At 44.7% G+C, this 16,796-nt stretch overlaps 1 protein-coding gene across 1 annotated transcript; it reads right to left on the bottom strand.

Moving 5' to 3' along the window:
• Positions 1-7,359: 7,359 nt before the first annotated feature.
• ZBTB2 (zinc finger and BTB domain containing 2) lies at positions 7,360-15,642 on the bottom strand. The gene is made up of 2 exons (XM_039911149.1): positions 14,707-15,642; positions 7,360-10,218 (listed from the first exon to the last, which is right to left on the bottom strand). The coding sequence occupies exons 1-2, from the start codon at positions 14,877-14,879 to the stop codon at positions 8,847-8,849; spliced, it is 1,545 nt and encodes a 514-aa protein (XP_039767083.1). The 5' UTR covers positions 14,880-15,642; the 3' UTR covers positions 7,360-8,846.
• Between the last annotated feature and the right edge of the window lie 1,154 nt (positions 15,643-16,796).

Here is a 16,796-nt window from a genome sequence, read left to right as displayed (position 1 = left end):
GAAACTGAAGTACAGATACTTAAGTAATTTGTCCAAGGTCACACAGCAGACAAATGGTGAAGCCCAGGATTAGAACCCAGGTCATCTGACTCCCAGGGTCACATTCTTGACACTAGACATCACTGCATAAACCCCTATTTGAAAGATAATGGTTGAAAGGGGCCCAGAATTCAACTAGAAAATATAATAGTAATGCTATTTAAGCTCTATGTACCTGGCACTGTATTAAGTGCTGGGGTGGATACAATCAAATTGGGTTGGAAACAGTCCCTGTCCCACGTGTGGTTCACAGTCTTGATCGCCATTTTAGAGATGAGGTAGCTGAGGAACAGAGAATTTAAGTGACTTACCCAAGGTCACCCAGCAGACAAGTAGCGGAGCTGGGATTAGAAGCTATGACCACCTGACTCCCAGGCCTGAGTGCTATTCTCCGCGGGCCAGACCTCATATCCACCCATTCTCTGAATCTGCTCTCAGGCCTTTGGGCCCAATAGACTTTTTGCTTTATTGGAAGATTTCAAAGCAAACTCACTCTCTAGCAAAATTCCATATAAATATTTCATGATAAGTCCACAGAAACTGAGCTGCAGAATCTGGGGTATGTCACTGGGTGGGAACAACAAAAATTTTCATCTTAAATCAATGACACAGGATATCTTTGTTTCCTCCAGTGTCATATATGGTTGAAAATTAAAGGGTGAAATATTCAGTCATTGAATTGGCAAGTGGAGGGGGTAAATGGTTTCTTGTAGGAAATGTAGCTTTTCCCATTCTTCTGAACTCCATGAGTCATTAACTCCAGCTAGGTCATGTAAAAGTACTAAAAACTTTGAATCAGTGGATCCATGTGAAATTGCCCGCACTGGTTAAGAGCAACTGAGAACCTAAAGTAATAACTGAATTCAAAAGTGTCCTTTATCACTTTTTACAGCAGGAGCATTAAAATGCAAATAAATAATTGGTGATTCAGAAATTAAATCACCTTTCTGATATTGAAATTGCCACGCATTGTGGCTCAGTGGAAAGAGCCCCGGCTTAGGAGTCAGAGGTCATGGGTTTGACTCGCAGCTCTGCCACTTGTCAGCTGTGTGACTGTGGGCAAATCACTTAACTTCTCTGTGCCTCAGTTACCTCATCTGTAAAAGGGGATTAGCTGTGAGCCTCACGTGGGACAATCTGTTTACCCTGTATCTACTCCAGCGCTTAGAACAGTGCTCACATAGTAAGCGCTTAAATACCAACATTATTATTATTATTTATAAGAAACCTATCTTAAGTTTTGGTTTGTGCTATTTTCATTGGAATTTTAAGAATTTCAGTTCTCTTTATAACCCAATTGGGTACTTGTAAAATGATGAAGCCAGAATTTAATCAGAGTTGTTACCACTCTTCATGAGGAATTGGAAACACCTGTCTTTTCTGGGCGCTGGCATTTGGGGGCCCCTAGGGAGTGCTGCAATACCTTATTTTTCACAGGCTGCAGGGGGACAATGTTAACCCCTTGTACTCTCCTAAGCTCTTAGTTATGGTGTTCTGCACACAGTGAGCTCTCAGTAAATAGGGCCGATTGCTTAAATTGCTTTTACAGCTCAGCAACAGTGCCGTTGCTGAATAGGAAGCAGTGCCCTGGAGCCCTTCTGGCAGTTCTGATTGGGGAATTCCTGATTTTCTCTGGTTGGGACTGCATCACATCTACCCCCTCTGACCAGGCCCCTCTTTCTCTGAACCTTCTCTTCCAGATGGAGCCAATGCCTCACCAGAATAATAATAATTATGGTATTTGCTAAGTGCTTACTATGTGCTGAGCACTGTTCTAAGCGCTGGGATAGATACAGGGTAATCAGATTGTCCCAAGTGGGGCTCATATTTTTTAATCCCCATTTTTAATCCCGATGAGGTAGCTGAGGCACAGAGAAATTAAGTGACTTGCCTAAGACAGCAGATGAGTGGCGGAGCCGGGATTAGAACCCACGGCCTCTGACTACCAAGCCCGTGCTCTTTCCAAGAATACAGTTGGCTTGATGCAGCAATAAGGAAAGCACAGGAGAAAATCCCCAAATCCCATTTCAGTCTCTTTGACTTCACATCTTTCACCAGGGCTGATAATCATTAGGACCCTCAGCTGCCTTGAGTTTATCTTCCTTCCTTCCCCATTACACAGATGGAGACAAGTAGTGGAATGGCCAAAAGACCAAGGAGATTGAGAAGAAGAGGAAGATCCTGATCACCCACAAACAAGGTGAGCAACATTCTAGCCTTCTCCCCACCAAACTTTACAAAAACCATTTGGCTAATTTGAGTTTCAAAACTTCTCCTTTCCCTGTTACCAACAGAAGTGCTAACAAGCAATAAAATGATCAAAAAGACTGGCAAAGGTAAAGGGAAGTGAGTAGAATGGGGACCTGGTAACTCTCACAGACTGGCAAATTAGTTCCTGAATAATAGAACTGACTTGCAATAAACTAGATTTAGGGAACAAAGGAAAGCCACCAAGTACCGGAAAGAAAATTCAAGTGCCCAGCAGACTTTCTCATTTCCAGGTATGTGATATTTTTAGGGAAAACTAAAGTGTTGGGGGAATACTTGCATTTTCTGCTTAATAATTTAGCCAAAATTTACACTTGAAATTGTAAGTCAGCTTTATAAGGGTGTGTTTTTTTCCCCTAGTGATGGTTCCCAGTAAGAAAATTAGGAATAGTATATTTCCTGAGATGTTCACTAGGAGATTGCTTGGATCCATTTGATGGCATTTAAGAGAACTGCAAATTTGATGAGTGTTTTGTTCAATCGGTATAGGCAGAAGTGATCCACAGAAGCCTGAGTTTTGTGTAGAAATCTTGCCGTGGATTGGGTGGTAAAAACTAATGGTTTTAGGAGTGGATGAAACAACCAAAATCTAGTATACTAATGACTTACCCTTTCTACTATAGTGTGGACGTCCCTCCATTTTCTGGAATTTAATCCTGTAGTGTTGTTTAGACAATGGAAATGCAAGTTTTTAGTACTTTTAAAACCCTCATTCATTGAACTGATATTACAGTTACTTTTTAAAATCAGTGTCACATGTTCTAAGAGGTGAAATGCCTCAATTTCAAATACCATTTCCTACTATTTGGAAAGCAGCATGGCCTAGTGGAAAGAGTCAGAGAACCTGAGTTCTAATACCAACTTCCACCACTTGACCTCTGTGTGACCTTGGTCAAGTCATTTCACTTCTGAGCTTCAGTTTCTTCATCTGTAAAATAAGGATTCAGTACCTGTTCCACTTCCTACTTATATTGTGAGCCCCATGTGGGAACCGATGATCTTGTATTACCCCAGTGACTCGCACAGTGCCTGGCACATAGGACATGCTTAACAAATATCAGTTATTATTATTATTTCCTATAAAGAAATGCATTTTGAACTGTGTAAGCGATCATCTTAACTCTACAACAACTTTTGAAGGTAAGTTAGGTTGTGAAATTAACTCTTCATAAAGACAGTTCAAAAGGCATTGGTTTTTTTACTAATTAAAATCCTTACTCGTGCGGGGTGATTCGTCCATATAATCACATACATATCCACTGCCAAACTAAATGTGTCTCAGAGATAAAGATACCTCCTGGAACTTGTAAAGCACTTTTTTTCCCCCCCAAAGCACTTTCTACTACACAATGAATAATTGAGATACTTGATAAGCACTTATGTGCCAGGCACTGTACTAAGTGCTGGGGTGGATACAAGCAAATCGGGTTGGACACTCTAGGTCTCCATGGGGCTCCCCTTTTACAGATCAGGGAATGGAGGCCCAGAGAAATAAAGTGACTTGCCCAAGGTCACACAGCAGACAATGGCTCAGTGGAAAGAGCACGGGCTTTGGAGTCAGAGGTCATGGGTTCAAATCCGGGCTCTGCCACTTATCAGCTGTGTGACTGGGCAAGTCACCTCACTTCTCTGTGCCTCAGTTACCTCATCTGTCAAATGGGGATTAAGACTGTGAGCCTCACGTGGGACAACCTGATTCCCCTTGTCCACCCCAGCGCTTAGAACAGTGCTCTGCACATAGTAAGCGCTTAACAAATACCAACATTATTAAGAGGCAGAGCCTGGACTACACTCCTCCCAAGTGACCTAAGCACTAGAGTGGGAATCTCAGAAGGACTCTATGTGATTCCCAAGTGACCATCACTTTCAAAGGAGAGCAGCAAGGCCAGAATCCTGAAAGTGACCTCAATCACCTCAGGGATCATCTTAGTGACCCGAGGTGAATTCCAGTTAGTATTATAAACACTCCATTTTGTACCAGTTGGGAACAACTTGGGCCAGAGTAGAACGTCCCGCTTCTGGGTCTCCCAAGACCTGAATCACCACCCTCTGACGGATCCTAGAGGCTTCCAAAACTCCTTCAGGTTGTGTGTCTGCTGAGTGACTTTGGGCAAGTCACTTAACTTCTCTGTGCTTCCATTATCTCATCTGTAAAATGGGAATTAGAGACTTGCGCCCCATGGGGAAGCAGCGTGGCTCAGTGGAAGGAGCCTGGGCTTCGGAGTCAGAGGCCAGGGGTTCGACTCCAGGCTCTGCCCCTTGTCAGCTGTGTGACTGTGGGCAAGTCACTTAACTTCTCTGTGCTTGTTACCTCATCTGTAAAATGGGGATTAACTGTGAGCCTCACGTGGGACAACCTGATTATGCTGTATCTACCCCAGTGCTTAGAACAGTGCGCTGCACATAGTAAGCACTTAACAAATGCCAACATTATTATTATGAGGGACATGGACTGTGTCCAACCTGATTAGCTTGATTCTTCCCCTGCGCTTACCACTGTCCTATGTTTCTGGATTTTTCTGAATCTGAGGCATATCAATTCCAAGAGGTCTAGCCTGACTAAGCCCTCATTTCCTCTACTCCTACTCCCTTCTGCATCACCCTTGTACTAGGATTTACACACTTTATTCACCACCCCTCAACCCCAAAGCAGCGTGGCTCAGTGGAAAGAGCATGGGCTTTGGAGTCAGTGCTCATGAGTTCGAATCCCAGCTCTGCCACTTGTCGGCTGTGTGACTGTGGGCAAGTCACTTAACTTCTCTGGGCCTCAGTTCCCTCATCTGTAAAATGGGGATTAAGACTGTGAGCCCCACGTGGGACAACCTGATTCCCCTATGTCTACCCCAGCGCTTAGAACAGTGCTTGGCGCATTGTAAGCGCTTAACAAATACCAACATTATTATTATTATTATTATAGCACTTATGTTCCCGGAGTTTATTTATATTAATGTCTCTCTCCCTGTTTAGACTATAAACTCGTGGGCAGGGATCATGTCTACCAAGTGTTATATTGTACTCCCCCAGGTGCTTAGTACAGCACTCTATGCACAGTAAGTGCTCATTAGATAGGATGTTTTTTGAAATTTCTCCTCCTAACTACCCTGCCAGCGTTTATAACCTTCAATGTTTTCCTTCAAAGAATCCTCCTATTTTGACCAAATTAAAAGGTTTCTCAGTTTGGTTTCCATTTTGGAAATTTCAAGGACTATAATCAATTGAGGTGAGGTTTTGACTATGCCACAAATTGCAGCCTTGCAGTTGGTAATTATCAGTAGTGCTATTTTTAAAGTGCTTATTCATTTATTCATTCAATTGTATTTATTGAGCGCTTACTGTATACAAATTATTGTACCAAACAGCACTGTGCTAAATACTCAGATGGATACAAAATAGATCGGACAAAATCTCTGTCCCATAGTCTGAGGAAGACCAGGTATTTTATCCCTGCTTTACAAAGGAGGAAACTGAGGCACAGAGAAGTTAAGTGACTTGCCCCAGGTCACACAGTCAGCAAATGACGGTGCCAGAATTAGAACCCAGGTCTGACTCCCTTTCTGTACTCTATCCCCTAGAACACACTGCTTCAGGATTTGCCTCCACCCTTTTGTCAATCTTACTCTACTTAATAGGCTTTAAAACACCTATTCTTCTTTCAGTTAAGGTTTCCACATGACTTGAGCCACTAGATGATCAGCTTCCAACTTTTGGCTTCCGGCATGCAACAAAGATGCCACTGGAGGGAGAAGTTCAATTTAACATTCTTCCAGCTCAGAATTCATCTACAAACCTGAGTTCCTACGAAAACCAGGCATCAGCACGGCCTAGTGGAAAGAGCATAGGCCTGGGTCCTAATTAAGATCCACTAGGTCTCTGCTGTGTGATCTCAGTCCTCTGGGCCTCAATTACCTCATATATAAAATGGAGATTAAGACTATGAGCCCTTCTCTGGGACACGGACTGTAATCAGGTTAGACACAGTCCATGACCCACATGGGGCTCAAAGTCTTAATCACCATTTTAGAGATAAGGTAACTGAGGCACAAAGAAGTTAAGTGACTTGCCCAAGGTCAAACAGACAAGTAGCAGAGCAGGGAGTAAAACTCAGGTCCCTCTTATTCCCAGGCCTGTGCTCTATCCCCTTGGGTCTCGCTGCTACTCATAATTCTCTCCTCCAACTTTTCCCTACCATTAAAATCATTCAATTTTTAAATGTTTTTCGGTAATTCATTTTAAGGCTGTCTCCCCCTGTAGACTTTAAGCTCCCTGTCAGCAGAGATTGTGTCTGCCAACTCTGTTCTATTGTACTTTCCCAAGAGCTTAGTATAGTGTTCAGCACACCTTAAGAGCTCAACAAATACCACCGATGGACTGTATGCAGTTAACTGTACTTTACAAAACAACCGTATAACTGGCTATGCTGTCACTTTAGGCTGCTTTAATTGGAAGGGCAGAGCAACAGTAGCAGTGGTTCTGATTATTTGCAGATTATTTCAAAGATGGAGGAATACATCCTTCAATAATTAGACTGTGAACCCATTATTGGGCAGGGATTGTCTCTATCTGTTGCCGAAATGTACGCTCGAAACGATTAGCACAGTGCTCTGCACACAGTAAGCGCTCAATAAATACGATTGAATGAATGAAACTGTGACATTAAACATGACCCAATGCCCCAAAACTGAAAAATTCCTTGTGGGCAGGGAACAGGTCTACAACTCTGTTATACAGGCTCTCCCAAGCGCTTTGTAACGTGCTCTGCACAAAGTAAGTATTTAATAAGGATGAGTGATTGATTAACTAGTTTCCCCCCAAGCTCACTAAAAGTTTGTTACAAATAGTGTAAAAGGACTAACACTTAGCAATATGGTCAGAATAGGAAGATGCAAATTTGAAAGGTAAATTTATGTTATGCAGTATCATCTCTTCTTAAAGTTGTGGCGATGCTATCATTCAAACTGTGAAGTGCAAATATGTCCATTACACTACAGCTCGGATGTAAATGACCAGGAACAAGTTGGAAACTTAAAAGAACTACATACAGATGAAGCACACTTCATTTAAATTCATTTTTATTCAATGAAATGATGTATAAAAACTTACAAATCTTAGAACTCAACTATACATGGAGTAGAATGATGGGACATTCAGTTTAACATATACACAGAGTAGAACTTTAGGGATTTCCTTCCCCTTTCTCCTCCTTTTTTTATTTCGGTGGGACTTTAATTTTGGCCCTTGAGACCTTCCTACTGGCTTAAGAACAGGTTAATGGACATTTTTACTGCTGCCAACTCGGCCACTTTTGTCAGGCATTAAAAAAAAAATTCAAAACAATATTGAACATCGAAACCATGAGCTAGCTCAAATAGCAACTTCCAGCTTTTTATCCTACTTTTCTGACTTAGACCTTTAAATCAGATGGCTTTCAAGACACGCTTACAGAGTATATTTTACAAACCTACACCTTCACTATATTCTTCTTCTGCCGGTATCTTTTAGGGAAACAAGCGTGCACTTAAGACTTTGTTAGTGCTACAGGTGAATTCAGTAAGGTGACTGCTGGAACAGCCTTGGAACAACATTCACCAATACAAAGTTTCGCTATTTACCTCTATGTCTGATTGAGAATATTGATCATATCATTTACCATTCAGTAGTAATATTTTCAATGTGCACATGGGAATTTGATTTTTAAAAAGAGCGTTACGTATAACACCTAATTTTAGGGCCCTAGAAGAAAAAAAAAAGAAAAAACCCACACCAAAATGAGATTTTTTGGTTCAATATGGAAAGAGAAGGCCAACGCTTAGATAAGGCATGTGCATTTATTCACCTGTTTATAGTATATCGATCACGCACACTTAGACACTCTCTCACACTCATACACGCATAGATTTTCAACAGTTTTTCAAAACTAAAAGAGATTGCCATCACATTATTATTACTCTTTTGTTGTTAAAGTAGGTTTAGTAATTTATGATTTGGGGGTGTGTGTAAATAAATGATGTGACCTGAAACAAAACCTTGAGGGTAACTAAATATTAATAGATTTCTCGGGGTTAACCTTTTCTCTTAACTGTTACACGGTATTTTCCACGGTACCCAGCTGTAGATCTAAGAAGCGCACCATCACTGGACAATAGCCCTTCTCAGATAGAAGACGTGGGGAAACAGTGGTAATAATTTGATTTTTAGTTTACCGGATGGCTAACTGAGTTTCTAATGGGTATCCTGCACCGAGTCCAAATCTGCTTTTAAAAGAGCCGAAAATTTCTCAAGATCTATTTCTCGAGTCCGCTAGCGGTACCGGTCATTCCCCTTGAAATTTTCTTTTGCGTTAGAAGTTGAACATACTCCAGGTTTACAATGCACAAAACCTTGTTTAAAGGTGGGTCGGGGGGAGTTGGAAGAAAGAGGGTAAAGGGAAGGAGGAAGTCTTCCTATCATGCCAAGGAGATTCGTTGGTACTTCCGGTTGGGGGAAAGGAAGAACAGTCTTTTGTCAGAACGAAAGCGATGCGTAAAAAACGAGTAACCCATTCAATCTAATAACACTGTTTCTTGCTCCTTTTTGATGGAGGCTAACACTGAGTGATCCGGCTCTGTCATTTCCGAGTCCCCGCCGCCCAGGAGGATGGACCTCCCCTCGTCTAGAGCAAACACGTCAGAGTTCTGATTTTGGCACGAGTGTTTGACCACCTCGTTGGGAGTAGAAAACGTTTTGTCGCACAAGTTGCATTTGTAGGGTTTGTTGGTCTGTACCAACATGTTGTCCATCTGGCTCCCTTCCTCAAAGGTGCAAAGCTCCAGCGTCTGTTTGTCCACCATGGTGTACGTGTCTATGCTCTGGTTTAGGCAGACGTGTCTGGCTGCCTGGTTGGCCCTGCAGAAGCTTTTATCGCACGTGCTGCATTTGAAAGGCTTGCCGGTGTGTATGTACATGTGCTCCCTCCAGTGGCTTTTCTGAATAAATTTGCGTCCGCAGATGGTGCACTCATATTTCCGCCTCTTAACCTCCCGCTCTTGGTCCGCCTGCTCCAAGTTGTCGATGTCCGCGATGTCCGAAGGGGGTGGGGTTTCCGACTGCTGCTGCCCGTCGATTATGGGGGAGTCGGAGATATGCTGCAGCTCGCTGTCGCTCGTCATCCCCGCCTCAGGCACTTCCATGGCATCTTTCGCTAGTTCGGCCACGCTGCTACACAGAGAGAGGGACACGCTACCCTCTCCCTGTTGGCTTGCCGGGAAAGGGACCCCGGTGTGAATCTGGAGATGCTCCCGCAAGCTACTCCGCAAGGTGAACCTCCGCCCGCACAGGTGGCAGGCGTAGTACTTTGGGAAGCTGCCGTTCCTTTTCATGATGCTCGGCTTGACGTGGGCTATCGTGAGGGCTGCCGGTTGCTCGTCCGAGGAGGAGGCTTCCATGTTCGTCTCCTCCCCCGGAGGGGGCGGCGGGACGGGAGTAGAGACGAGTTCGGGGGACAGCGAGGGCTGCAAGGGTTCCGAGGGGGTGGCGTTAGTCCGATTCGCTTGGGTGACGGCTGGCGTTAACTGAGAGAGCGGGGCCCCTTCGGGCACCTGTTCTTGGTTCATCCTGGACGTGTGCGGCCTTGGCTCTCGCCCGAGCTTGTCGGCGGCCGAGGTAACCTTAGCGGCTTGTCTTACCTGGTGATCTGCAATCTGAATGCCGTACAAAGACGAGGCCAAGGGGAAAACTTGCTCCGGATGGGAGAAGGCTCCCTGGCTGGCGAGGCTGGCTTCCTGGATGAGAGGATAGGCGTGCAGAAACTTGATTCCCTGTTCTAATCGGACTGGGTCGATTAGCTGGGGTGCCATCTTCCCCGTGTACATCAAATGCAAGAGATAGCTGAAGATATCGGGCTGGATGTCCGACGGCTTCAAGCGGACACATTCACTGGAAGAGACAAACAAACAAAAAAAAAAAAGAACCGGCCCGTTAAATCGGAAATCGTTCCTAAAATGGCGACTTGTCGGTCCTGCGATGACTTTGAAAAGGGATCACACTCCCTCGGGCAAATAATTGGCAGTATTGCAAATTGATTTTGGAATACGCTCGTTGGAGGGAAAGCGAATGTGCTTTGATGAGTCGGCAGAGGAGGAATCGTGCCTCAACAGTGTAACTCCCTCCCCATAAATGTCGTAGTTCAAATTGGGTCCTACATATCGGCATTTATTCTCCCATACTTTAAACCAAATTCAGGCTGGGGGAAAAAATGTGCTGGTTGGCCCCAGAAACTGTGTAGAAAAAAGCTTTTTTCTCAACACATTTGGCTCCTTGTTAATGGGTCATTTACGGAGGCCAATGGAGGAACTGAATCCACGCCTTTCATTGCTGCTAACTTTATTCCCTAAACTCCACTGCCGGAGGGGAAGAAGCCATGAGAGGAATCAGAGTCCCAACCCTTCACCCTAAGGCTAAAGGGGACATGCCAAGGATTCCACAGCCCCTTCCTTTCCCTTGGACTGGAAAAAGGGGATGGGCTGAGATCTCCCACAGGCCCGGCCTGCTCAGCGGGATCCAGGGACTGCCTAGAAGGGGAGAGTCCCCTTGGCCTCTTAAGGGCCCATGATCCGGGAATGGTGAGAAGGCTGAGGTCAGCGGTGTCACACACCTTAACTTCGATTGTGAAAACTGCTGCGCGGGACCGTGGCTAGGGCACGGGCCTGGGAGTCAGGAGATCATGGGTTCTGATCCTGGCTCTGCCACTTGTCTGCTGTGTGAACATGGGCAAGTCACTTAACTTCTCTGGGCCTCGATTCCCTCATCTGTAAAATGGGGATTAAGACTACACACCCCATGGGGGACAGGGACTGTGTCCAACCCAATTATCTTGCATCTACCCCAGTGCTTAGAACAGTGCCTGGCACATAGCAGGCGCTTAACAAATACCATTACTGTTATTATTATTATTATTATTACTATTGCACCTCCAGCAACAGGAGCTGGGGAAGTCTGGATTTAAACTCCCAATCAAGGGACACCGTCAAATCACCACTGGCTGCCTGGAAGCTCTCTTCTACCCGGGCCCCACTCCACACCTTGGTAGGCTGATTTTCTTGCTTTTATTTATTTGAAATATATATCAAAAGTGATTAAATAACGCTTAGTTAGTAAAACCCCTTAGACACCTAAAGTGATGTCGGACTCAACAGTCTCTAGAAATAGTGCCTTTAAGTGCTAAAGTGTGGAATGTGGCCGGGCTATGCTTCCTGTACGAAAGCATGATTTTCATTTCCGCTTTCAGTTTAATCAAAATTAGTTTTCTTGGATTCCTTTAATGGTATCAATCACTTATATACCACTCTCTAGTTACTATTTGCTTCATAATCTGAAACCTGGTTCTCAAATGTCCCCTTTTCGATCAGTAGTCCGTTCACTGATTTATTTTCAATGTGGTTTTTCAAACAATAATGTTTTTCAAACAGGCTACCAGGATAAACAGTGTTAATACGGTTAAAAAGATGAAAACTAAGTTTAACCACAGACTCTAGGTGTGATAAAGTAGTAGTTGAAGACATGGGTAGTTTCAAAAAAATATTTTGAGGAGGAGAGGTGCACACAAGGAGCAAAATGTGTGTCTGGGCAAGCTCTGTCTTACAGGTCAGATTTCTGAAAGAGAAATAAACAGAAAAAAACCTAACCATTTGTCTCCACCCCCAATCTCCTTTCTCTGAATTTCCTCCTCCCTCAACATCCCCTACAAGAAGAAACTCTTTCCCCTGAAGGCATTCTCTATCTCTCTTTCTCTCCCAATTTCTCTTCAATATAAGTTTGTTATGTGCTAACCACTGGGGTAGATAATCAGATTGGATATAGTCCCTTGCCCCACACAATGATTACATTCTAAAATAATGTTGGTATTTGTTAAGCGCTTACTATGTGCAGAGCACTGTTCTAAGTGCTGGGGGAGATACAGGGTAATCAGGTTGTCCCACGTGAGACTCACAGTTAATCTCCATTTTACAGATGAGGGAACTGAGGCCCAGAGAAGTGAAGTGACTTGCCCACAGTTACACAGCTGACAAGTGGCAGAGTTGGGATTCGAACCCATGAACTCTGACTCCCAAGCCTGGTTCCATTGAGCTACGCTGCTTCTCTAAGGGAGAATGGGTAATATATTCATTTTATAGATGAGAAAACCAAGGCACGTAATGGTTAAGTGACTTGTCTAAGTCATACAACAGGCCAGAGGCAGATGTGACACTTTTTCCTCATTTCCTGTAGCAAAAGGAGATCGGCATGCTTGTGAACGTTTCTTGGTATGTCTATATCTGTGTGTATGTGTGAGACTGTGTGTGTAAGAGTGTGCATGAGCATCTGGGACAGAGCTTTGGATGTGGAGCAGCACGGAGAAAAGAACATAGGGATCTTAGGGGAAATGAGGAGAGCTAATAGTCCAGGAAGCTGCCTCTAGACTGTAAAGTCGTTGCGGGCAGGGAATGTGACTGTTATATTGTATTCTCCCAAATGTATAGTACATTTCTCTGCACACAGTAGGCACTCAATAAATATGACTGATTGTCTGCCTTAGGCCTTTTCAGCCCTGCCTGGAAACTCTCGGGTCTTCTTTATTCAGTCGTATTTCTTGAGCGCTTACTGTGTGCAGAGCACTGTACTAAGCACTTTGGAGAGTACAAAAGAACAATAAACAGACACATTTCCAGCCCACATCAAACTTACACTGTAGATCAGAGACCTGGGTTGAGCAAGTCTGGAAGTCCAGCTCAGGTAGCTGGGGGGGATGATTACCCCCATTGCCCCATGTAGGTAAGGGTCCGTGTCTGGATAGGCAAGGATCTCAGTATACTTGTACGACTGGCTGGATGGGTGGGAAGCTTATGAGTGAGTCTGGGTGTAAATGCAAGCTTTCATTTTGTTTGCCTTCTTCATTCTCCCTTCAAGAAATCCTTAGAAAATGTATCGAATCCTAGAACAGGCATTCACCTAGTTTCTAGGATTTCACTAATGCTTTTTTTTTTAAAAAAAAAAAAGAAACAAAGAATGCACCACAGTCTTATTTAATAGCATCCTTCTCTAAGTTTTCTCTCCTTAAAAATGGGGTCCCATCTGCACTATCATTCTCTCCCTTAATAAGATGAATAAAAAAACAACAACACAGGCATAATACTGCCTCCCTCTCTTCCGTTTGAGTTGGTCCTTTCTCCTGACTCTCCCCTCTTCTCAGCAAAGTGCTGGGGTGAAGGTGGAAGTTACTATTCTCCCTCACCCTGACTAGGCCCACACTAGGCAAGGCATCAACTAGGTTTTCCGCCCTGTCCAAAGCTTTAGGAAGCAGAATTAGACTCTGGGCTTCTCCAAGGCGTCTGGCCCTCGGCCCCAAGGGAAGCCTTTGGTCAGAAACCTGCGAAACCCTTGAACCGCGGAGAGGCTGAAAGCTGCACTGTGGGAGCGCGTAAAGAGTGATGGTCAGACTTGCTTCATCTCAGTGTGAACACTAAAAAATGCGGATGAGGATGAAGATCTTTGCCAATCTCAATATATAATGTTAAAACTCTTGCTCAAGGAATGCAAAACGGCTCACGGTTTCTCCAGAATAACATTTTGAAAGCCCATTAGACGAGCAGAGTTGGTCACTGCCCTGCGCCTCGCCCTTGGCGGAGTGGCTTATCGTTGCAACAAATGGTCAAGTTAGAAGTACGCAATTCACGTAGTATTCTTAGCCCCGGCACATATAAATACCTGAGGTGGTCTGAGTTAAAAGGACAGGCTTACGGTGGAAGCAAAAAGTGTGCATCAGTTTCAAACAGATCACATGTTTTATTTTTCGTTTTTATTTCAGGACTGGTCAAGTGGTGAGGCTGCTTCTAGCTCCTCAGGGGCCTGGCATGACTCTTCAGCAAGCCCTAGTCCCTTCTGTCTTCCTTGCCTCCTGCAGACCTCTGAGCCAGTCACGTGTGAAGCCCGGGAAGGCAGTGGCTACGATGAGTCTGCTAGCTGCCCGGGGGACCTAGCTGGGCCAGGTTGGAATAAAAGCACTGCGGTGACCCTGACCGAGGTAAACAGACATTGCCGTTCAGAGCTAAGAAATCAGACCATCGTTTTTGTATTTGACTGTTGCCATTTTTACCGTATTTCAGTCTTTTAACATATTTAGCCAGCAGTCATTTAGTGTTTTCTCGGACTACCAGCTAGCTAGAATTAATCGCTCGCCAACTCCCGGCTCCTCAGAGTTAAAATATGTGTTCTTCCCAACACGGGCCACGTAATACTTGTAGTTTGCTTCCACCATTATAGTGTCGTGTAGTTTCATACGGTCTGATGGAGAGAAAAAACATGACTAGTCTTGCAGCTAAAGGATGACGCAACCCCTCCTGAGCAACCCCAATCCCATCCGATTTTATACTCATCCATTTTGGTTACCTGGTCTGATGGACAAATAGCATCTTAAAGTAATTGGAGAACGAAGCAAGGACAGATTTGTGGGCCTTGAAGTAAACATCACCAATAGCAACTGTGCAGTCACACAGGAAACCAAATTCCCTCTGAGCGTTTAACTGTTGCAGCAGAATAAGTCCATGGTTGGCCAAATCCATTTTTTTGGGTCTGCAAAGCAATGTTTTAAATAACGGTTACAACTGGCGGTGCCCCGATCCTTCCCTCCTCCAGCGCCGAAACAGTAATAGCACGCTGAACACTGTGACTTTTCATCGTGTGTGAGGCCTACCGCCATATCCGAAGGCACGAGAGCTCTTCCATCCAAGGGCGCACTGAGGCCTTGGCCATGATCGAGCAGAGGTTCCACAGTCGAATTCCAGAGTTTTTATCCAGTGGCTCTTATTGGCCCCACTCAGCCAGGGAAGGAACGCGGGCTGGCCCCCACGCCGTCGGGACTTCCCACTAGCCCCCGGCTCCAGCCCGAGAACGACGGGGAAACACCGGCAACGCGAGCCCTCGCCAGTCCCCATACGAACAGACGACCGAGACCAGAGGAGAAGCTGCCCAGCCCCATGCCAACGGAACATCCAACAGCCCCTGCTCTGGTTAGGGTGAGGAGACAATGGCAACGTGTTTTCTCAAAATCTAGGTTGGGACGGCTGTGGCTTCAGTTGGGCTCCGAGCTGAGAAGAGCCTGAAAATCTGCTCTCACCGTCGTACCCTGCTGTTCTTATGGCATCTGTACTTATCTTGCATGGGGTTTTTTGTGTTTGTTGAGTTTCCTCTTTCTTCAAGTGTGCTGCCAGTCTTTTCCGGTCCATTATTCTTAGATCATGAGCCTCACCTCACGGGCCCAGGAACTGTACCTGCTACTCACAGTATATTGTTTCCCAGCACAGAGCGTTGCTCTGCCCACACTGGGTGCCTGAGAGAAATATTATTACTATAACTATTGGCCCTTTCCCTATACGCTGCTCCCAGGTGAACTTCAGAAGGGCAGAAGTTTATTTGCATAATACTTTGTATATACCTACATAGGAAAATCCGAGCTTAGACCATGAGTCTCTAATTTTTCTTTCTATTCTTACTCACCCATTATCACTGCTCCAGCTTGCTTCCATCAGAAGACTGAAATAACTATCGATCGATCGTATTTATTGAACATTTTCAGACCAGTGTATGCAGACCACTGTGCTAAGCGCTTGGGAGAATACGTCGGAGTAAGTGATGGAGTAAGTAGAACCGATCCTTGCCCTCAAGGAGCTTAGAATCCAGTAGGGGATGCAGACATTAAAATAAATTACAGGTAGGGTAAAAGCAGATAAAAGAAGCATAGCCGGGCTAGCATCTGAATGTTTTGGTGAGGGATAATCAATCAATGGTATTTATTGAGTATTTACTACGTGGAGGGATTTACTTAGGGAAGCAGCGTGGCTCAGTGGAAAGAGCCTGGGCTTCGGAGTCAGAGGTCGTGGGTTCGACTCCCGCTTCTGCGACTTGTCAGCTGTGTGACTGTGGGCGAGTCACTTCACTTCTCTGTGCCTCAGTGACCTCATCTGTAAAACGGGGATTAACTGTGAGCCTCACGTGGGACAACCTGATTCCCCTGTATCTACCCCAGCGCTTAGAACAGTGCTCTGCACATAGTAAGCGCTTACCAAATACCATTATTATTATTATTATTATTATGTGGAGAGCACTGTACTTAACATTTGGAACAGTTCAATATAGCAAGTTCCCTGCCCACAGTAAGCTTACAGGCTAAGCAGCATGGCATAGTGGATTGAGATGGGCCTGGGAGTCAGAAGGTCATGGGTTCTAATCCCGGCTCCACCACATGTCTGCTTTATGACCTTGGGCAAGTCACTTTTCTGGGCCTCAGTTACCTCATCTGTAAAAGGAGGACTGTGAGCCCCACAAGGGACAGGGACTGTCTCCCACCCGATTTGCTTGTATCCACCCCAGTGCTTATAGTACAGTGCCTGGCACATAGTAAGTGCTTAACAAATACCATAATTATCATTACTATAAGAGGTGCATCTTACTTTGGAGTAGCCCACAGCAAGTCACTTCAC

This window comes from Ornithorhynchus anatinus, chromosome 2 (assembly GCF_004115215.2).
Source record: "Ornithorhynchus anatinus isolate Pmale09 chromosome 2, mOrnAna1.pri.v4, whole genome shotgun sequence".
Classification (NCBI taxonomy): domain Eukaryota; kingdom Metazoa; phylum Chordata; class Mammalia; order Monotremata; family Ornithorhynchidae; genus Ornithorhynchus; species Ornithorhynchus anatinus.
Note: the sequence above shows the minus strand (reverse complement) of the source record. Positions and strands in the feature narration are given on the sequence as shown.

What these genes read in the sequence shown, in the direction of transcription:
- ZBTB2 (XM_039911149.1), bottom strand. Translation starts at nt 14,879, where the DNA reads ATGGATTTGGCCAACCATGGACTTATTCTGCTGCAACAGTTAAACGCT. An exon ending in CTATTTGTCCATCAGACCAG is followed by an intron (nt 10,219 to 14,706) that starts GTAACCAAAATG and finishes TGTCTCTTCCAG; the next exon opens with TGAATGTGTCCGCTTGAAGC.